General features: G+C 45.9%; 1 protein-coding gene across 1 annotated transcript in view; it reads left to right on the top strand.

The window, feature by feature from the left end:
• Positions 1-22740, top strand: part of PDK3 (pyruvate dehydrogenase kinase 3) — a 1449910-nt gene that overhangs the window by 570053 nt on the left and 857117 nt on the right. Inside the window, exon 5 of the mRNA XM_086934512.1 lies at positions 6075-6164. Coding sequence (XP_086790638.1) covers positions 6075-6164 — 90 coding nt within the window. The remainder of the gene's footprint in view (positions 1-6074; positions 6165-22740) is intronic.

Raw genomic sequence — 22740 nt, forward strand, 5'->3', positions numbered from 1 at the left:
AAATACTCACCCTTCCTCACAGCTTACGCAAAAGCTCTGCAAAAATTGTATAGCCTTGAACAAATCTTGTGTAACATTCACCTAATCCTAAAAAAGATCTCGGAGAATCTTTATCACATGGTTTAACAGCCTTCACCATAACATCCAGCAAATCTGTTTTAGGTTGAATGCCATTTCTTGTGATTTTGTATTCCAGATATTCAATTTCTTTTGCCAAATATTTATACTTACTTTTGCTCACTGTCATTCCTCAATATTTGAGAATTGACAACCGCTTTTGCCAAAAATATACTCTTACTTTTGCTCACTGTCATTCCTCAATATTCGATAATTGGTAACCGCTTGTCTAACAATTTATTATGCTCTTTACGTGTCTTAGGATAAATTCAAATATCATCTAGAAAGGCCTGCACCCCCTCAGACCTCAGAATAGCATATCCATCAATTTTTTAAATACACTGGCTGCAGAAGCCAGACCAAAATGTAACCTCAAATATTTGTAGGCGCCATATAGAGTAATGAATGTAGTCAAATCTCTAGATTCCTTTTCTGAAGCAACCTAATAATTTGCTGATTTGAGATCAAGAACCGAAACATATCTGGCCCCATTGAGAGCTTCTAACAAATCTTGTCTAGGAACAGGTGACAGTCCACCATGATATTCCTATTTAATGATCTCAAATCAGCGCAAGGGCGCAATTCTCCTGATTTTTTTAAAGCTATGACCACATTACATATTAAGGGTTTCTTTGAGTTGATGCTGAACTCCAAGCGGTACCATGTTCCCTTTATGTTGGAGAGTAGATGCCCCCTTCCTAAGTCTGATCTAGTGTAGAAATGATTTCATATAACCAACTTTTGAAGTGAAAACAGCACTATCTTTGTCAATCACATCTTCAACCTTGGTTTGTACAACATTGGTATGACTCAATGACATGTCTCTCAAAGTAATTGGACAATCTGTCCCTGGACACAACATTATTCCCAATTTCCCCAAATCATGCCATACAACTATATCTTAAACATTAATGGCCAGATAGATTTTAGTTTGTATGATTCAATCTATAATTCTAGACTATCCTCAAAATATTCCAGCATCTCAATGTCGATATTTCCGAAATTCTTGCGATTAATGTCTGTTTTCTTCAATACAACACTTTTGCATTTGTCTTTCAAAGTAACTTCTTACAAAATGGTGATTGGTGATCGCAAATCAGCCATTATCTCAATGGTGATATCTACAAATATGTAGCAACCCTAACTGTGCTTTAAAATCAGTTCACTGTATGAATGTGAAAATCTGATTCAGAATCTAATAAAATAAGTACCAAATTATCAAGAACATAATCCACATTATCAGTGGAATTTATACTAACATTACTATTAGGTTTGGTACTTCTGCAAACACTCTGGAAATGTCCACCTCTACTGGTTGTATTAAATTTTCTATTATTGGCAGAACACCCCGGAATATTTCTACAATGTGATTTTGAACCACACTTAAAACAACTTTAATTTTGTCTACCCTCACTTTCTGCGGTTTTTGTTTATTCTGGATAGAACACACGTGTATTTGTCTTATCTTCACCCAAAGCTAAACCCTTTGCTGATAATATGGATCTCTCACTACTCCTGGTAATGTCCAATACTTCAGAAAGTTGTATGTTCTGACATTCTTATAAGCATTCTTGTATTTTGTTTGACTCCTAGTTAAACACAAATTGATCTCTAATATAAATATCCCCATGCTCACCAAATTCACAATTGACTGCCAAAACCCTTAAAGCCGCTAAATATTCTTCCACAGAGTCTTCTCCATATTGATTCCTCTTAAAAAACTATGACGTGCAATCAATGCATTTAGTTCATCAATGATTTGCTTCTCTAATTTTCATACTGCTTCTTTAATAACATCCCATGAATCATCTTCAGCTTCGGGTGCTAGAATAGGTTGTAAACTATCAAACATTTCAATTGCAACATTACCCAAAAAACGGAATAATAACGCCTGTTTTCTTTCCTCTGAAATTGCTCTGCCATCAATAGGGACTACATAATTTTCAAGTATCCTAAACCATTTTATCCCACAGCAGAGTAGGTTTACCTGGAGTTGGCAAAAATATTGTAGGTTAATTAAATATTGGCTGGCAGCCATAAACAACAAAATGTAACCCAATAAATAACACAGAAAAAATTACATGCAGAAAGAACACATTAACTACTACTTGCTGTAGTGTGCCTGTCACCGAACGTTCAAGCACATATACAAGATTGAGTGCCAGACACTGTTAAATCACCTCATTGACTATTGTTATCCAAACGTATATGGTGTGCCTATCACTGAAGCTATAGACTCCTTCAGTAAACAGTGTGTGCATCACTGACACCTTGAACCAGTGTCATAGATGAAATTGGCTTACCCTGGATGGACGTATAACGCAACAGCCTGGCTCTGATGTTATTGTGCTACAATTGGTGACTTCTTAACAACTGTCTGGGATGACCTAATGTTCCTGGAGATTCTGGTGTCTGTTTCCCACAGATCCCTTCAGTTAACTGGCCTCAGTACTTTTCTGGCAGTCAGTCACTTCTGAAAAATTCAGGATAACTTCTTCCTCAGTCAGATAGGTCTTCCTCCTCGCACTGGTCTATTTCAACAGCAATTATTTTTTTTTAAATGCTCTCTGTTTTTGATTTTTATAAGTGAACACATATCATGTTACATAATACAGTAGTCATTTCACATCAGTGTGTAAAGGCAGTATAATGTACAGCCATAATATGTTTGCATCCTAGCACAATAAGCCTTTGTTATAACTTGTAAAAAGTTAATCATGTATACTTACCCAACCATTGAAAACGACACTTTCAACAAGTTATGTTCCCTGTCACAATCCTATGTATATATAGTGCACTTTGCCCATGGTATGGTTTAAGGAGAAAAAAACAATAAAAAATAAATAACACCTTAAAGGCACCTCTGACCAGCTGGTTGGAAATCCTACCCTTCCCCAATTGTATCCTTACAGACAGCCCTCCTTATTGCTAATGACCAGCAAAATCATATTCTACTGATCATCAGGTCGATCATCTATGGTGGAAAATCCTCTGATTTATCCTCTAAAGATTTTAGGAAGCCCTCCCAGTTAGCCACCTGGTAGGGTCCCACCCTCCGTCCTCTGGCCTCTTGTAGAGTACTCACTTCTGCCATGTCCATCTGGGTACATCTTTCAACCAGAGTGTATGTGACGGAGCTATCCTCCCCTTCCCCTAGCTATATTCTCTTGGCTAGTAAGAATGCCAAATCTATAACACAGTCAGTGGGCTTTAATGTTTTTGGAGTGTTTTGTCATTCCCAACAAGCAGACTAAAGGGTCCAGAGATATTATCTTGTTACCCACTTCCCCTGTCAACCGTACCAACGTATCCCAGTAGGTTTAAATCATTAGACAGTCACAGACCATTTGATAAAAAGTCTGCATTTGTGTGTTGGTACCTGGGACACAGATCCGATGCTCCTGGGAACATGCTGGCATTTTTTGGGCGAAAGATGTCTGATGAATGCCGTTTATGTGTGTAAACTTAAAGCTTTGATTTCTAGTAATAATTTGTTTATACCTCAGAACACTACTCAACCAGCCTCTTAAATCTCTTTACCCCTCGCATCTTTCGACTGGACAGATCTGTAGAGAATGCTGGAGACATGGCTCTATATTATAGGGTTATTAAATGCCTACAAGCCCCCAATGTTAATACACTAGTGAGCAATTCATACCTTTCTGCTTCTGTGTCTTCTGCACCTCACATGCACCTGGCTGCACATGCAGATCATGTGCGCTATGAAATGTTGTGCTGCCAGGCCTATTTCTACCCTCAAATTCTCAAAGGGGGCAGTAGGTTACCTTGATTAATATAGGTCACCCCCCATTCCTCACCCCGACCTGGTTCCATGGCATCATATGATATACACGAGTCAGTAGTTCAAAGTCTGGCAAGCACCATAGAGATAGTATCCACATATTTATGGCAACAGAACTTGGCGGTCTTAGCTGCCCTGATGCGCCCTTTCATACCCTTTCATGTCCCCAGTAGCATCCCCACTCTCTCCCGTCTCGCTGAAACAGTGCAAACATCCAGGAATTTTTTACCGGTTGTCTTCCCCATCCATTTTATTGGCCAGACAACTGCAGCACATCAGTAAGCCTTCATGTTTGGTAAACCCATGCGGTCCTCCTCTAGAGATCTCCTCATCTTTGCTTAGGCCAGTTTCTTCCTTTTGGTTGCCCAGATAAGATCCGTTAGCAAGCTATTTAAGTCGGAGATAAATTGCTTCTTGAAGATTACAGGGAGTGCCACAAAGAGATACATTCATTGTGGTAGAATTATGATTTTATGAATGACTGCAAATCACATCAATAAAAGGGGCAGATGAGTCTAGAATGGGATCAAACCCCAGATTCCAGTGATGGCTGTACCCACTTTTCCAACAATCAGGTAATCACCCTTGTGATATACCTGTGCCCCTAGATAACAAAAAGAGTCAGGCTACCAACTGAGAAGAGCCAAAATGCTATTCTGCAATGTCGCCTCACCAGCCAGTGTAATCGAGAACATACAGGACTTATCCTAATAGACCTGTAAGCCTGACTGCCTGCCAAACACATCAGGTACTCCCTAACACCCAATAAGCTCTGATTGTGGTCCAGGAGATAAATAAGAGCCTCGGCTGCTTAGAGGGAGACCATGTGAAGTGCTGTTTTCTGTTGGATCCCTCACCCAGGAGCCTGCTCCCTTAAAGCACTCACCAAACGTTCCATCACCTGGGCGAATCAAAGCGGGGACAGCGGACAGCCTTGGCAAGTACCCCTCCCCACAGTCCAGGATTGTAAGTACACCCTTCCCATTCGCACTTGGACCTTCGGATGTCCGTACAGAGTTTTATCCGCTTAATGATCTCTTTTTGTAGTCCCATCTTTTCAAGCAATGTAAACAAGAATGGCCGCCCAAGGGTGTCAAACGCCTCAATATAAAGAGAGGCAATCAATACCTATGGTGCCACTTAAGGGGCCCTGTCTAGGATCACGAATAACTGCCTCAAATTAAGACGGGTGTTCCTTCCTGGGATAAAGCCGTTCTGGCCCGAATGGACTAGCTTTCCAATGTACAGCAACAGTCTCCTGGCTAGAAATTGTGCAAGGTCCTTATAGTCTGTATCAAATTATGATAATGGTACATATGATCTGACATCTAGGGAATCCCTCCCGGCCTTGGACAAAACCACAATCAATGCCTCACTTGTGGTGTTTGGCAGGGTACCCCTACTGAACACATATTCATAAATTGTCAGGTCTCCAAGTTATGTTCCCGAAACCCAAAACACAGTCTATGCCATCTGCTTACTTATTTTACAATAAGGACACAATTGAGACCCACACAATAATTAATTATTTATATCCATGGTACTAGATAAAAAATACCTAATATTGTGTCAGGTACCAATGACAGTGAAAGAAAAGCAAATTAGGTTCATGACTTCGCATTGAAGAAGGGTATACCATTGTTACTTTCATCTGCCCAAAACCTCTGGTGTTCTATTCGGCCAATTCATGCAGCAGCTTTTAGATCGCTACTAGCTTGGTGACTGTGTCTAGTGGACCTGCTTAGCCACAGGATCCAAAGGGTGCTTTGTTATGCCCCCAAACATACATGGTTTTCAGGGGTGTTCAAACCTCCAAGGAAAATTCTATTTGGAATACCAACGTCTCACTCTTTGATTGGAATTTACCACTGCTGATTATTCTGCACTCGTGGCTATGAAAACCGCAGTAGTAATTGCACTAAAGCCTGCAACGAACCCGTTGTCAATTCCTGCCGGATATTAGGAGGTGTTTCCGGCCATGAACGTAATGATTATGGCCAAAAAAAACTTTCTGAATTTGGAGACTTGAAGCCTGTACAGCCCATCTTTGTCTAGACTATACAAATAATAAACAAAAACGTAAAGGGTAGAACGTACGTGAGTGAAAACATCTAATTTTTTAAAAATTGACACGTTTCTTTTTTTTTCTTTGAAGCACTCCTCTTCGGTGGAGACACAAATCCAGCCCATCCCAAGCACTTTGGGAGTATCGATCCTACGTGTAACGTAGCTGATGTGGTTAAAGGTAAGAAGACATGCCATACCCTTTCCTTACAACTATGTATGTATGTATGTAGAATTTCTATAGCGCTAATCTAGCCAAAAGGCAGCAGAGCACACACAGGGTCAAAAACATGTATAAATTCAATGAGTAATAGGAGTGGTAGATGGTTTGTGGACTGTTAACGTATTGTGATGTAGTGTTTTTTTTAAAGAGGTGCATCTTTAACTCTTTCCTAATTTGCAGCAGTGTTGGGCGATCCTGATGGCAATGATGTTCCATCCTGGATGCACAGATAGAAAAGGCTGCTGCCTTGTTTTTCCTCTTTTACGCTTCTTAGTCTACAGCAGAGGTATTCAAACTTTTCCAGGTTGATCCCCCCCAGCTGAATTCCCCCAGATGTTGGGCCCCCCCACCACCCGACCGAAACCTCGGGAATCCGGCACACCACATGATCGACTGCAACGCGCACGCCACGGGCCATATCCGGCAAACAATGCTCAACACAACAAGAGTGCCTAGCAAACTGCAGGCCTGTGAGTGGGTGTGGCGAAACGACAGAGGCGTACCACACAGCTCAAAACACAATCCTCCAAGGCAAAGGAAGTCATCACAACCCTCCCCATCCATCATGTACACCTTGTCATCCACCAACTCCCCCACCATTCATTCCTTCCCTCCATCTGTGCCCCATCCACATCCAAACCCCTTCAACCACTTGCAAACCCATCCACCATCCATCCCTCCATCCATCATCTCACCCATCCATCCCTCCATCCACCCCCTCACCCATCCATCCATCCATCCCTTCACCCAATCCATCCCCTCACCAATCCATACACTCTTCCACCCATCCATCCACCCACTCATCCATCCAACCACTCACCCCTTTACCCAAGCTATCCTCCCACTCATCCATCCACTCCACCATTCATTCATCCATCCACTCCTCCATTCATTCATCCATCCACTCCTCCATTCATCCATTGACTCCTCTATTCATCCATCCATCGACTCCTCCATTCATCCATCCACTCTTCCACCCATCCATCCACCCACTCATCCATCCAACCACTCACCCCTTCACCCAAGCTATCCTCCCACTCATCCATCCACTCCTCCATTCATTCATACATCCACTCCTCCATTCATCCATCCATCCACTCCTCCATTCATCCATCCACTCTTCCACCCATCCACTCACTCACTCATCCAACCACCCACCCTCTCACCCATCCAGCCATCCCCCCACCCACTCATCCATCCACCCAGTCACTCATCCGTCCACCCACTCAACCCCCCACTCATCCATCTACCCACCCATCCATCCCTCCCGCTCTCCACCCTCCCCCCACTCATGCATGCACTCTCTGACCCATCCATCTCCATGTTCCTCTCCTCACCCATCTATGCACACACCTGCCCATCCACTCTGCCAATCATTCATCCATGTCCTCACTCATCCATCCATCCATCCTCCCCCTCTCTCTCCATTCCCCCCTCACCCAGCCACCCATCCCTCCATCCACCCTTCACCCATCCACCCACTCATCCATCCACTCATCCACTCATGAATCCATCCATTGACCTCTCACCCACCCCTTCACTCCTCCATCCATCCCCCCCGTCCATCCACCCTCCTCAATCACCCATCCATCCCCACATCCACCCCTTCACTCATCCATCCATCCATTCATTCACCCCTTCACCCATCAATACATCAATACATCAATACATCCATCCATCACCTCACATCCATCCACCCACCGACTCGTCCACCATCCACCCCCCATCGATCCATCCACCATTTCACTGATCCATCCAACCCTCCACCCATCCATCTACCCTTCCAACCATACACACATCCATCCATTCCCATCCATCCCTCCACTCATGCATCCATCCTCTCTCCCACCATCCATCCACCCCTTCACCTATCCAGCCATCCCCTCACTCATCCATCCACCCCCCCACCCATACATCCACCATGTCACCCACACATCCACCATTCCACCCATCACTCCACCCATACATCCACCACTCCACCCATACATCTATTCACCCACATGGCAACATAACGGACGTCTGGTGGCCGGCTCCATCCGACATCCCTCGCTCTCCCTCTAGCTGCCTCTGTCTCCCTCGCTCTCCCTCTGTCTCCCTCGCTCTCCCTCTGTCTCCCTCGCTCTCTCTCACTCTGCCTCCCTCGCTCTCCCTCTGTCTACCTCGCTCTCCCTCACTCTGCCTCCCTCGCTCTCCCTCTGTCTGCCTGTCTCCCTCCCTCACTCTCCCTCTCTCTGCCTGTCTCCCTCCCTCACTCTCCCTCGCTCTCCCTGTCTGCCTCTGTCTCCCTCGCTCTCCCTCTGTCTGCCTGTCTCCCTCCCTCCCTCGCTCTCCCTCTGTCTGCCTGTCTCCCTCCCTCGCTCTCCCTCTGTCTGCCTGTCTCCCTCCCTCGCTCTCCCTCTAGCTGCCTCTGTCTCCCTCGCTCTTCCTATGTCTCCATCGCTATGCCTCCCTCGCTCTCCCTTTGTCTCCCTCGCTCTCCCTCTGTCTCCCTCGCTCTCCCTCTGTCTCCCTCGCTCTCCCTCTGTCTCCCTCGCTCTCCCTCTGTCTCCCTCGCTCTCTCTCACTCTGTCTCCCTCGCTCTCCCTCACTCTGCCTCCCTCGCTCTCCCTCTGTCTGCCTGTCTCCCTCCCTCGCTCTCCCTCGCTCTCCCTCAGTCTCCCTCGCTCTCCCTGTCTGCCTCAGTCTCCCTCGATCTCCCTCGCGCTGCCTCCCTCGCTCTCGCTCTGTCAGCCTCTGTCTCCCCTCGCTCCCCCTCACTCTGCCTCCCTCGCTCTCCCTCTGTCTGCCTGTCTCCCTCCCTCGCTCTCCCTCTGTCTGCCTGTCTCCCTCCCTCGCTCTCCCTCTGTCTGTCTCTGTCTCCTTCCTCCCTCCCTCTCTTCATCTCACCATGCCTGTGTGTGCCCGGGCTGACACAGCTTCTGGGCACACACACACACTCAGCCAGGCAGCCGCACCCGAGCACTTCACACCTCTTTAAGAGACCATTCGCATGCTAATGAGCTTTGTTCAGCTCTTAGACCCCTGCAGCCCCACTCTGACGGAAATCGCCCGCCCTCACAAAGAGTCTCTACATCGCGCTGCACAAAGGGAAGATCGGAGTGGAGCGCGCGCCCCCCCTGAGATGGTGCCACGCCCCCCCAGGGGGGCGCGCCCCACAGTTTGAAGAACCCTGGTCTACAGTCTGATGGTGTGACTAGAACCCGCAGAAATGATGACCTTGTCTGCAAGATAAGTGAGGTGATGGTTGTCACAGCTTTATAAATGATGCAGTTGGTTTTGAAGTCGGTGCGGGTCCGCAATGAAGAGTCAATGGATGGGGGGTGGTGTGATCATGCTTCTTCAGGTCCTGGATGAGACATGCTATGGCATGAAAGATGCCCATAATGCGTGCCATTGTGGAGTCTTGAGAGAAAATGAAGCTGGCGTTAACATCATCAGATGTGAAAATACGAGAGCTTGAACAGCAGTTTAAGCAGCAGCGGCTCCTCTGCTATGGCAGAGGAGCGTCGCCCCGCTGCCAGCACTTTAAAAAATGAAAAAATAAAACTATAATAAAATGGGTTTAAAACCTGTTTTATAAACGTTTCATTTAGCTTGTGTCAAGGCTTGGGGGTGGGGCCAGGGTCATGATATGCTGGAGGGGGAGTTATGGGCTCTACCTACAGTGCGCATGTGGCTTTTGTCTGGTCGTCTCAGACCAGCTAAAAACCACATGCTCATTGACCCCTCTCCAACCCCCAGCTGCCTTGCTGGGGCTGGAGAGAGCAGGCACAGACTCCCAGTCTGTCCTGGAGCTCACATCATTGGCGCTCAAGCCAATCCTGAAGCTGCTCTCATGTGAAAGCAGCTTCAGGATTGGCCGCAGGGCAGGTGGGAGTTTGCCTGCATGCCTGCAGGGGCAGGGAGGGGCAGAAGAACACAACGTGATGCTGGAGGGCAGCAGGTAAAAAAAAAATCCTTCGTTGTCGCCTGTCTCTCCCACCAATTTTGAACGTTTTTGTTTGTCTAAGTTGTCCCCCTCCCACCTAACACCCCCCCCCCCCCCCCGCCCCAACCTCCCCGGCCCTACCTCTTTTCCCCAATACGAGCCGATCCTGAGTTTAAAGTCACTTATTGGAAGCAAATGGTGTACTTTATTTAGAAAAGAGAGCTGGTACCAGGCTGTCTATTTTTTGGCAATGTGTTCCTTGAGGGTGAGGGTGTCCAGAGTGAATCCACTTGTCTTGGCATTGGGTGATAGTTGCGGTTGGAAGATGTCTAGGTTAATGTCATCGAGCCAGGTTTGTAATGTTTCTTATCTTTAGTTGTGGACCTTACATTAACCAAGAAGGAAAAGGTTTTGTTTTAGCCACCACCAATAAAATCCTTCTACAGTAGGGTGGCTCCTCCTGTTGAAGATGATGGGTAGGTTGAATATACTGGATACGTCAGTTTTGACGGTCGAAATGAAGTGAGACTGTGCTCAGTAGAAACACCTTTACATCCACAATGTCCTACTCTTTCAAATGTAAAACATAATTATTTTCAGTTGCATTTTGTACGATCTACACCTATTCTGACGGCTCAGTTATACTTAAGGACACAGGTAGAACATATACCTCTCTGTGTTGCTGCCACTCATCTTCCTGCGGAACAACCGTGTAAATGGACATTTATGAAAACAATTAAAAGTATACATCGTTCGTAAAGCCCTCCTCCATCATTTTGAACCCATACATGTTGGAATCCCACGAGGGCTGTAATTTGTGCACTACCCCCAGTAATTCGAGAGATGATCCTTTTATAGCACCGAGTGACGTGGCCAAGTCCACTCAGACTCGTATGCAGGTTTTCGTTCTGGTATGTGTTGCATAGATTGTTTTGGAGATCCTAAAGATGGGCTGCTCTACCGGTGGCGAAGTCTAGCCAAAGAATATCCCCGCGTGGAAGAGGGTCCTTTCTGTTGGTTGCTCATTTCTTAAACACTTCTACAACACGTGTGTGATTGTTGTGATTCTCTGTGGACCAAGCTGTACCTGCTTCTTTCGTGTCATTTTCACCTGTAGACAGTGTTAGATTGCGTCAGACAGAAAAGGCACACGTACTGCTGCATTTCCTTCAACAGACCTACAATTGGCTCGGAAAGAAAATAAAACGTATTTGCAAACTAGGCTAATAGAACGTGAATGCCGCTGATGGAAAGCTCAGGATTTACTGCTGAGAAGTTTGTAGTATTGTTATTATTCAGCTTCGAATTCTTTGCAGACAGCAGGACAGCAGTGTAATTGCTCTTCGAGAGGTTAATTAAGACTAATAATAAGCAGTGTGTGGCTCTTTTTTGTGTAAAGGCGTGCGTTATGTCCTAATTATTCAACCGAATGGAAGGAGTTCGTTCAACTTCTAGGGTTGGCAGATGGGCTTCTGAAAAGCAAGACTGCAGACTTGAGCTTGTTTGCTGGCTCAGACTTGGCAACACGGCCACTGAAAACATAAGCCAGCGATCGTGTCATCCTTGGCACACAGGCACGTAAGATGTAGCAATTAAACTCAGATTTAAGTTTTCAGTTTCGTGCGGTTCCCTGGCAACACCCGAAGTCTTGCTTGTCTTTTGTTTCCCAATCCTTTCGAAGCTGTGTGACCCGGTGGCAGTGTAATAGAACGATAATCATCCAAATTTTCCCGCATTCCCCCATGGGGGTTTCGTTTATTTTTGACTCGGATTTGATTGCTGAACCGTGACAAATATAACATGTTTTCCTGTTTTATTTGGGTTTTTTGCCTTTTGGAGGTGGGAGGTTAAGTAGAATGACGTGAGGGAGGTGTATGGTTCCATCTGTTTTCATAATCTGCCACCAAAAGTGTCACCGAGTATGTGGGGGTTGAAACGCACGATTTCTCATTAGATTTGTGCCTGCAGGCACAACATTAGGCATGTTTTTGTTTCACTTGGTCCTTAGGAGAAAAGCCTTACTGCTTACATAGTTTAATCACATTTCCCTGCAGGTTTAGTATTAGTGAGTTTTACCATGATACATTGGATATAAATGCGTCTCTAAACTGCTAACAATATCACAACTGGCATGCGTATAAAACTATGGTGGTTTTATTGGGCACATTGAGTTGTGACTTCCTATTACTCTTTGGGGCATATGTACAAGCTCCTATCACAACGGGAACGTCACTTTTTGTGACATTCCCGTGGCGATAAGGGCCTTGCCTTAAGGTGTCCCTTCCTGTACATAAACAAACTTTTTAAAAAAAATACAATTTTATAACTTTAATGTGTCACACACGAAAGTTACAAAATGGGGACATCTCCCTACCTCTATGAGAGAAGCCCTCATCACCTCCCTTTTAAAGCCAGGAAAGCCACCACAGCACTGTGATTCTTATAGTCCCCAGTCACTCCTCAACTGTGATGTGAAGATACTTGCAAAGGTCATTGCCACACGTCTCAGTCTCCTTATGGAAAACTTAATCCTGCCTGACCAGTCTGGCTTTGTGCCCGGTAGGGCAACGTCCCACAACCTGAGAACACTTTTTACGGTCATGAATAATGTCTCATCGGAGTTGCCTTAGGCAGCAATTTTTTAGGATGCCACAAAGGCGTTCGATTCTATTGAATGGGACTATGTGTTTGGTGTGATGTCACGCATGGGATTCCGTCCCCTCTTTCTCTCCTGGATAAAATTGTTATACTGCTTACCAGTAGCCAAAGTGACTATTAACAATAAAGTCTCCCCAGGATTTTCGGTCACAAGGGGCACTAGACAGGGCTGCCCCCTGTCGCCCTTACTTTTCGCGATAGCTGTGGAGCCTCTGGCAGCCAAGCTACAACAACACCATAAGGATAGAGCATTGCAGTGTAATCTGAGACAGATACTAGTCTCCCTGTACGCTGATGACATCACGCTCTATATTCGTCACCCCCAGCAGAACTTGAACCCCGTCGTTGGGGAATTCATACCTTTCGGGATACTCTCGGGTGTTCAAATAAATTGGAGTAAATCTTGTATTTTCCCCCTTACTGATGCAACGACTCGCTTACCACTGGACTATCCGATGGCGTGGTGAACTGAAATACTTGGGTATCCGCATCACAAGGGACAGAGACCAACTGATGCGTCTTAGTTACGGGACCACTATGGTTCGTATCTCGGATAACATATCCAGTTGGATCACTCTTCCCCTTTCCATGGCGGGACAAGCGTCTTTGATTAAGATGGTGATATTACCCCAATTACTATACCTATTTCTAAATATCCCGTTTCATCCAGGAGCGTATTTTTGTAAACGGTGGTGTCAGAATTAACACGCTTAGTGTGGGGGGGGGGAAATCCGCAGTTACAGTGGAATGTTCTTACTAGGCCGTATTCCCAGGGGGGATTCGGCATCCCCAATTTCGAATTGTACTACTACAGCGCACAGGCGCATTATGCCTATTTCTGGGTACACCAGCCACGATATATGCCTCAGATGGCAGCGGAGCATTGGCTCGCTCTGCCGGTTTCTGTTGACGGTGCACTATATGTTCCACTTCCCGGTAGAGACAAGATACCAACTACAGTGACTTGCACGGTGGCTGCTTGGGCACATATAGGTAAGATACTAGATGTGCCTATGCTCTATTCGCCGCTTCTGCCACTCGTGCATCATCCCGCCATGCCTCTCCTCCAGGAGGTTCTTTTCCATAGGTTTTTGGAACAAACGCATATTAGAACCTGGTGGGACTTATATCACGAGGGGAAATTTCGCACACTGGAACGCATATTTCAGGGTGTACAACAGACGCCACTAGACACCTTCCTGTACATTCGCCTTAGACAGGGATTCCGCCCTATCACCCCAGATTTTCCTACAGAGACCCAGGTCCTTGCACCACTACAGCTCATACTCCAGGGCGCGTCAGCCAAGCGCCTGGTATCGGTAATATACAGGACAGTCCACACACAGAGAGAGGAACCGGCTGCACTAGCGAGGACTAGATGGGACCACGAACTGGGCACAGATTTGACAGACAGGCAGTGGGAAATTTGTTCAGAACAGACTGAACGGGTCTCGGCCAGTAGTAGACTTAGGTTGATTCATTATAAATTCCTCCACAGACTGTACTACACTCCAGCTCGCATGCACAGGTACAAACTATGGGACACTGACTCATGTGACAGATGCCGAGCCCCTGGAGCTGACTTCTTACACCTTGCTTGGGACTCTGCCGGGGTGCAGATATATTGGGTGCAGGTTTTTGCTGCTCTGTCCACGATGATAAATGTCCATGTAGAGCCGTTGCAGCTGATGGCTCTGTTGGTGTACGTTGAGCCATTGTGGGCGGAGCACCGCAGATTTGTGGCCTTGGCACTGTTAATGGCTAAGAGGAGAGTGGCATGCAAATGGGGCAGAGGAAGAGCACCCAAATTCAAGGTGTGGATTGACGATCTAACTTATTGTCAAGAGCAGCTCGCGACTTATGCGGAACTGTTACCTGTTACATCTAGACCTAATGATATATGGGCCCCGTTGCAGGACTACTTGTTGTCCCATTCTCGGATAGATCCCCTGCAGGCTGATGCACCTGCTCACACCGAGTAGTACATTGCAATTGCACACTTGTACTGTGTCTGGGGATGCATGGGACAGTGGCGTGTTGGAGTGGTGGGCGGATGGTGAGCTGCTTGCAGCCTTTGGCTATGCCCTGATCTGCTTGAACTGGAATGGGAATAGGCCTCTCTTACATTGAGCGTGTTGGTGCTATATGTTGCTTATTTTATTTATGACCCCTCCTTCGCGGGCCTTGTCCCGCACATACCCCACATCTGCTATGTTTCTGTGCTGCCATCTGTTTCTGTATGCCTATGCTGTATTGGGAGACTCTCGATCTGCCGGAACCTTGCTGACCACTATTTTTATGGAATGTTATCATTTGCAGCTGAATAATAATATGTACTGTACCCGCATATTGAACTGTTCGAACTATGTATGACTGCATGTGTACCTTGTTGAGTTTAAGAAAACTAATAAAAATAATTAAAAATAAAAAGTTATAAAATGGCATTTTAGGATTGTTTATGTGCAGGAAGGGACACCATCCTACACATAACCAATCCTCCCCTGCACACAGACACCCTTGCACTCTGGTGCAAGGGTGCCTGCGTTGGCGCTAAGTTGTTAAACTTAGAGCCATCGCAGGGGGAAACGCAAGGCTGCACCACATTCTTGTAAATATGGTGCAGCCTTGCGTTTCCGAAGTGGCGGAGCGTTTCTTTAAGCCCAGGAGGCTAACGACACGCTCCGTCACTTCTATTGAACATATCCCCCTTTGCATCTTAAAAATTCGGATTTGTACAGTTCCAAGCTGTTAATTGGAGATCAGAACAAGTCCAACAGCATTGTCATGCGGTTACCCACTAATGCAATGAAGATACATGCACTCGTAGAGTTGGTTGGAAACCTTCTACTATCTTTTCTTACACTTTTGAAAAATCTGCTTTGGGATGATTTGTAGGGTGCACATCAAAAATGTTTATCATAGTTTTGATGTATGATGAACCCTTGTAGAACACGGGATGGGGTAGTGGCATTCACGAATACAAGAGTATACTCCCGTAACGGTTATGGATCTAAATGCTATTTGTATACCAAGGGGCTACCTAGATGTGCATTGTTTAACCGTTTTCTAGTACAGTTATTTTTAATACCCAGAAGTAAAACACAGCAACCTTGTTCTATTAACAAGAGTATATTCTGCAAGTCACACAAGCACAGACTTTCTACACATGATAGTAAGGGCTTGTATACAACAAAAATTAAAGTATATTCATAATTTTTGTGACCCACCCACCACCAGAAGTGTTAGCTCTGGAGTGAAATCATAATTCATATTCTTGCAATATTAATCTTAAGCAGGTGCGTAGGCCCAGGCCCCCCTGGACTTACCTTGCGGATCAGGCACTCGCCTGTCTCCCTCTCCTTGTCCCTCGCTCTTTGTGCTTTTTCTCTTGCTTGTTTGAGCCTTTTCTCTCTCTTTCTGTGACAATCTGTGAATTTTCATCCGCTCTTTGTGTCTTTTCTTCAGCTCTTTTTGCCTTTTCTCTGACTTTTTGTGACTTTTACTTGTACTTTGTGCCTTTTCTCTCACTAATTCTGTGACTTTTCGGTTCTATTTATCTCACACTTATTGCCTTTTCTATCACTCCTTCTGCTACTTTTTTGTATCTTTTCCCTTGCTTTTTTTTACCCTTTTTTCTTGCTATTTTTCTGACGTTTGCCATCTTTACATCTTCTCTTCATGTCTCCTTCCTGTGCTACTTTCCTGCCCTCTTATGCCACCCTTTCCTCCACCGAAGGGGTTACGTGGCTGGTCTTAGCTGGTCATACACCAGTTCCTTGCCCCACTAATTTAACACTTGGCGAAGTGATTGGCGTTTTAAACTACATAGTTGCCTTATACAGGATACTCGTAAAACTTTTACAACATATGTTGAGCTCCAGACGTGCTCTCGTTGCAGGACCTACTGCTCCTACACAAGTACAAACTGTTAGCCGCCAGACTCATAATGCTATCATGGGAAAATCACCCATGAAGTGTGAGGAAATGACCTGGAATGCTTGCAAGACCAACCAGTTGGAAGCAGGATATCCATACACCACACCCTAAGATAAACATAGAATACTTACTATATGTATTTTCTCTTGGGATGGTGCTACTCATAGAGGAATGTAATACCTGGGGAAGCATCTTTGTATGCATTTACACTAGTATGCATATCACACCTTCTTTAGCACTTCTCCCTGATGTACTTAGGCAGGTACAAAATGAACACTGAGCTGCGCGAGCTCTGGATTTAGGAATGAAATGAATGGGGAACTTTTCCACAATCGTCTCTATCATCCTAAGCAATGTTAAGTGAAAAGCTTCGGATCTGGCTATAGGTCAGAGACTGGAAGTGGTTCCAGTTCAAGATTATGAACAGCAACTACCAAAAATAATTGCCGAAATGTATACCTCTGTGGGAAGAGATACCTTGGGTACTCAATGAGGTAAACCCTACTTAAAGCCTAAGGTTGACACCAAGGTTTCCGTTAAGGAGAAATCTGCAACGGATAGGAAGAAGAAACATAGAGACAAAGAACACAAACGGACTGGATCGCTTGCTCCTCTAGAATCCAGTAGAGGCGGTTACAATTTAAGAGATCTTGAAAAATTGAAACAACCTGAATGGTATCAGTAGTTTGATTGCCATTTTTCATGTTCTTTTCTGGGCACTGATGGTAAAGGAACTGAGAGGGGGAGCCGACCTGAAAACTGAAGAAAAGAAGATTACAATAGGAAAAGTGAAGCAGGATGCAAGACTGGCATCAGCGTAAAGAGGGAGGAGAAAGCACTGGGCTCTTAAATCCCAGTAAAGAAGAAAGTAGCAGAAGTTTCTAGGAAACAGGATTCGGGCGAGAGTCCTTCTAGAAAAGGTAGAAGAAGTTTTGATAGTGCATTAGACACTTCAGAGATTTCTTGATGCAAATTCAACTGATGACTTTATACATGTTGAGACTCCAAATAAACATATAAATCCTCCAGATAGGATTTGCAAAGTAAAATACAAATTGAAGGGGATATACCACATACAATTAAAGCAGTCTTCTGGTCACAATTGTACGATGATTATGATTTCGTCCTGGTGGAAGAGGTCAGGCCTCAAGTCTTAATTAGGGAAGCGCCCCGGAGGTAGGAAGTCATAAGAGTAGCTTTTTCTCTGATAGTACCTGAAGATATCATGGAAATTTACACCAGTGAATGTGCTGTTAGACAAGCTTCAACCCTATACAGAAATCAAGCTGGGTGGGACAAATCATCAAGTCCACATGTCATTCCCTTATGCAGCAAACCTTAACCACAAGTACAACACCATTTAAAGTCAGAAGCAAAGTGTGATATAAAAACAATATTAGATCACTTGTAATATCAGGTTATAATAGCGCTTTGTCTCTCACCAATGAACACTCCCCTTTTTCCCAGTCTCCAAAGCAGATGGATCCTATAGAATAGTTTTGGACGACAGGAATCTGAATTTGCATTTGCAAACTTGTGGGGTACACAACGCGCATAGCAGGATTTTGATGACAAACCTGATACCGAAAAAATAGAAAACGACCCTGAATATTTCCAGTGGGATTTTAGTCAAAATATAGCACCTGAAGGTGAGTATCTAACCGCCTTCAGTTTTGACGGGGTGCAGTTCTCGTTCCGATGCCTATGGCTTTAACCCCTTCCATGTTTATGACGAGCCCAGCTCGTCATGAAGCACAGTGGAGCTGTGCTCATGACAAGCAGGGCTCGTCATAACTTACGCAGCGAATGATTCTCCGCTTGTGCAGGAGAATTCATCAGTGGGCGGGGTTGTGACGAGCCCAGCTCATCATGAGCACAGCACTACTATGACTCATGACGAGCTGGGCTCGTCACGCGCACCGCGGTGCGGTGCCGCGCCACCCCCCTCCCCCCGCACCGTGGGTGAATTACCCCCGCGGTGAAGGTGATAACAACAGTCCTGGCTTATTTTCAGGACATATCAAGGCTATCTTACAACCAGATCCTGAAGTATTGCAATACATTTATGATATCTATCTTAACCAATGCAGATTTCGATCTACACTAACCAGGGTGGACAGAGTGGTAGCCATATTAACATCACATGGTTACAAAATCAATTTTAAGAAATCGAAGATTGCATACCTGATAATGAACTTCCTGGGATACAAGAGATCCACTAAGAGCAATTGCCTAGCTTCGGACTTCCTTCAGAAATGTGCTACCTTGCAGCCTCCCTATACACTGAAAAAGTTGCAATCCCTTCTGGGGTTTCTGAACTTGGGACATCCTTACTTGCCTCATGTGCTGAGCGATTGAATCCCTTGTATGATCTGATTTCTCCCACGTTTTCATCAAACAATCAATAAACGCTCACATTGATTACTTGTATGCTTTACAAGCAGACATGCTTGAGACTGAATGTTTGCAGACTAGGGATAATAAAGCTAACCTAGTTCTCAGAGTCATACCCAGTCAATATGGTTATACCTGTGTGACTTGCAACAAAGGCCTGGCTGTACCTGTAGCTTACAAGTCTCACTTTGTGAGAAGTTGGCCTGGTATATGATGTCCACAATTCTGTGGGCACCTTGTATCAGTCCAAACAATACCTTATGGTGGTGGTTGTAAAGTCAACCTTATAGACAAGCTATCCTAGGGGTAGCATGGACTAAGCAGCCTTCAGGCTAAACTCAAGAGGGCATGTGAAGCCAGCTGTTTTACCAAATGCAATCCTGTAATATCAAATGAAAGAACACCACACAAGTTATATATTATAAAAATATATGTATTTATTCTCAGAATAATCCTCTATACTCTTTATAAGTCTAGAAGCACAAGCGTTTAAACAAAAGCACTGTATAACATATGAAAGTTGCACAATTATGGATGAGGCCCAGGGGCCATGCAAACCATATACTAAAATAGTGGTATAAGTATCACTAATTGAACAGTGGTAAGGCCTGGGGCCTTGGGAATCGCTGGGGCTATTCGCGACTAGCAGTGATGAAGTCTGAAAAAGTCCGCGGGACTCGGGTGCAGCGCTTAAAGCACACGCATGCACCAATGCAAAGTCAATGGTGCGTAAAAGTTACAAAGTTACTGTTTTAAGAGTCTTCCGACTGGACTAGAATTACCAAACTTTAGACTTAGACACTAGAGGTGTATACCAATACAGGAGCACCAGCGTTCATGAGTTACCTCACCCACAGGAGCTGCACGGTCAGCACTTCGTGGTGTTTCCAAGATGGCCGGCCCCAAGCTTCAGGTCGCCTCCACGGGTCTCAGACTTGCTGGGACTGTGGATCGGGCTGTTAGAAGGCAGGAACGCTGGGTCTTGTCAATCTCTGTTGCTCGAGTTCCGGCGGGAACTGCAACAAAGCAAACGGTGAGGCGCTGGATGGTGCCTGTTTGCACAGGGTGGTCACCCCTTGACCACAAGGGAGATTCTTCAGTCTTCCACGTCGAGTGGGATGTCGAAGGGTCCAGAGTTTCGTTTCATACGTTTCAGTCAGGATAATCCGTGTGCGTGAGCACTGCTCCCACCTTTATTCCAAATCTGTGGGCTGGATCACCTGTAAGGTCCCTCCTATGGGTGGGACCAGGGAGAGGGGTGGTTACACCCCTTTCCCTTTGTCCAGTTTCGCGCCAGGACTGGGGCTGGTGTGCCCCTTAACCGGTTTGACTGGTTTATGCAAGGGAAGCCTTGTGCTCCCCAGGCAGTGTCTAGTTTCATTCAACCCACCCTGCCCCAATCCACTATCTCCTGTCTGGGGAGGTGTAACACCTCCCTGCGACAGGAAACCTTTTGTCCAGGCCTCCCCTGCCAAGTTTTGGTCAGCAGTAGGAGGTCAGACTCGTGTCTGTGGCAGCAGCATCCATTTTGTGATGCTGAGGCTCTGGTTAGAATTAACCGCGTTTTAGCAAAGAAACATGTCTTCTCCATCTAGAAGGGTGGAATGGTACCCCCGTCGCCAGGACTGGCGAGGGGGTAGTATTCCAAAGCGTATGACACCTTACACGACATGTTTTGATAAAGCCAAACCAAAGTTAGCACATAACCACGAGGATTATAATGCACTTAAGAGTATATGGTATGGCAATATCCTGGAACAGCTTAGGGAGTTGGTCCCGACAGCTGCAGACAGGCTCAGCTCATGCTAGAGCACCATCTCACATAAAACCAAGCACTCTGCCTCCAGGATTGTTAAGGCCTGCCATAGGAGTGACTTATAGGTATATATGTGTCCAGATATAAGTGTAGATATAGATATACTATATCTAAGGAAGGGGTGATTACACAACCTTGCCCCAGCTGAGTGATCAGCCAGTTGTGTCAGTTTGGATAGCCAGCCAGGGGTGGCAAAAGACATGCTGCAGCCCCTGGTAGGCCTTGGATGTACCTAGGCCCTGGGCACCTATAGTGCACTGTACAGGGGCTGATAAGGTGACCCAAGCCAATTGGGTATGTACCTAGGGCACATGGAATCCATTTTACAGTGAGAACAGATAGCCTGGGGCCCTGAATAGCAGGTTCCCAGGCCAACTATGTCGAAAACCAGCTAAACACAAGGCAAAAAATCTGGGGTAACCATAGTCAGGCATCCACCTTCCTACATAACCCCCCCCCCCCCCCCCAACGAAAGGAGATAAGGCTATCATTGACCAGGTAAGCCTATATTGCCTGAGTGGCCATATAAGGAAGTACCTGCACTAGCATGGTTACCACCTGTCTCATGGTCCACTAAGCAATCCCTCACCCTAGGGGTATCTGAGGGTCTCCACCAAAGGGAATCATTACCTGTGGTGTGTTTTGGCAAAGTAAAAGGCTGGTGTTGAGATGGAGTACTGAAGTGAGGCTCCACTAATGTAGGGCTCAGCTTCCTCCAATCATCTTCCACCATGTGTGCCTTTCATTCCTTGACTGAGTTGCACTGTGCTCTCAGGGTCAACTTCTGGCTACCTAAAGCTGGAGGCTGGGTCCCTTTTGTTGGCTTACTGGAGGGACAGTTCAGGTTCGGGCCCTTTGGGTCCCAGGTTTGGCTGTGCCCAACAGAATCCATCTGTGGGAGGTCCCTAACTACATTTAAGGGGGATCCCTCAGGAGTTTTTAAAGTTTTCACCTTGCTAGGGCTGCTAGCTTTGGTGCCCCTAATCTGCTCATGGGGGTGCTTTATTTGACAGGGGGCCCTTTGGGGCTCACTGACTTCCTTGACCTCTGTAGCCCTGGGCTGACTGAGCAGGTTAGAGAGGGGCAGGTTACCTGCTCCAGACTGGGTCCCACCTGAGAAGGGTCCACTGACATCAGAGGCTCTGTCAGGCTAGGCCTAACCACCTCTGGGGCAGTTCCTTCATCAGGGGTAAGATCAGTTCCCTGAGGAGGCTGATCCTTTCCTAAAGTCTGGTGGGAGGGAGATTTCTCTTCCTCCTCAATGCTCTCTGTTTGTGTGGAGTGATCCATAGTTTCAGGCTTCACAACACATGAATCAGTTTGAGTTTGGGCTGTGGCCATCACAGCCCTGCCAACATTTTCAGGAAGGGACTCAGTTTGGGTATGGGCTGTTACCATCACAGCCCTGCTAATCTGCCTAGGAAGGGAATCTTCTGAAGATGGGGCTGAGACGTGCACAGCCCTACCAACCTTTTCAGGAAGGACATCTTGGATTGGGGCTGTAGCCATCACAGCCCCACTAACGTTTCCATGGAGATTTACCATTCTAGAATGGGTTTCTTGTTCAACCTCAGTCCAGGCTGAGATTTCCAAATCATTTCCAAGTAGGCAATCTACAGGCAAGTTTGCTGCCACTGCCACTCTCTTTGGGCCAGTGACACCTCCCCAGCTGAGATTTACTACTGCCATGGGATGATTGGTTTCTATTCCATCAATGTTTGTCACCTGGTATGTGGCACCAGGTAAAAGTTGCCTTGAGGGGACTAGGCTCTGAGTCACCATAGTGATGTTGTGGTTTATCT

The sequence above is a fragment of the Lissotriton vulgaris genome, chromosome 8 (genome assembly GCF_964263255.1).
Source record: "Lissotriton vulgaris chromosome 8, aLisVul1.2, whole genome shotgun sequence".
In the NCBI taxonomy this organism is placed as follows: Eukaryota; Metazoa; Chordata; class Amphibia; order Caudata; family Salamandridae; genus Lissotriton; species Lissotriton vulgaris.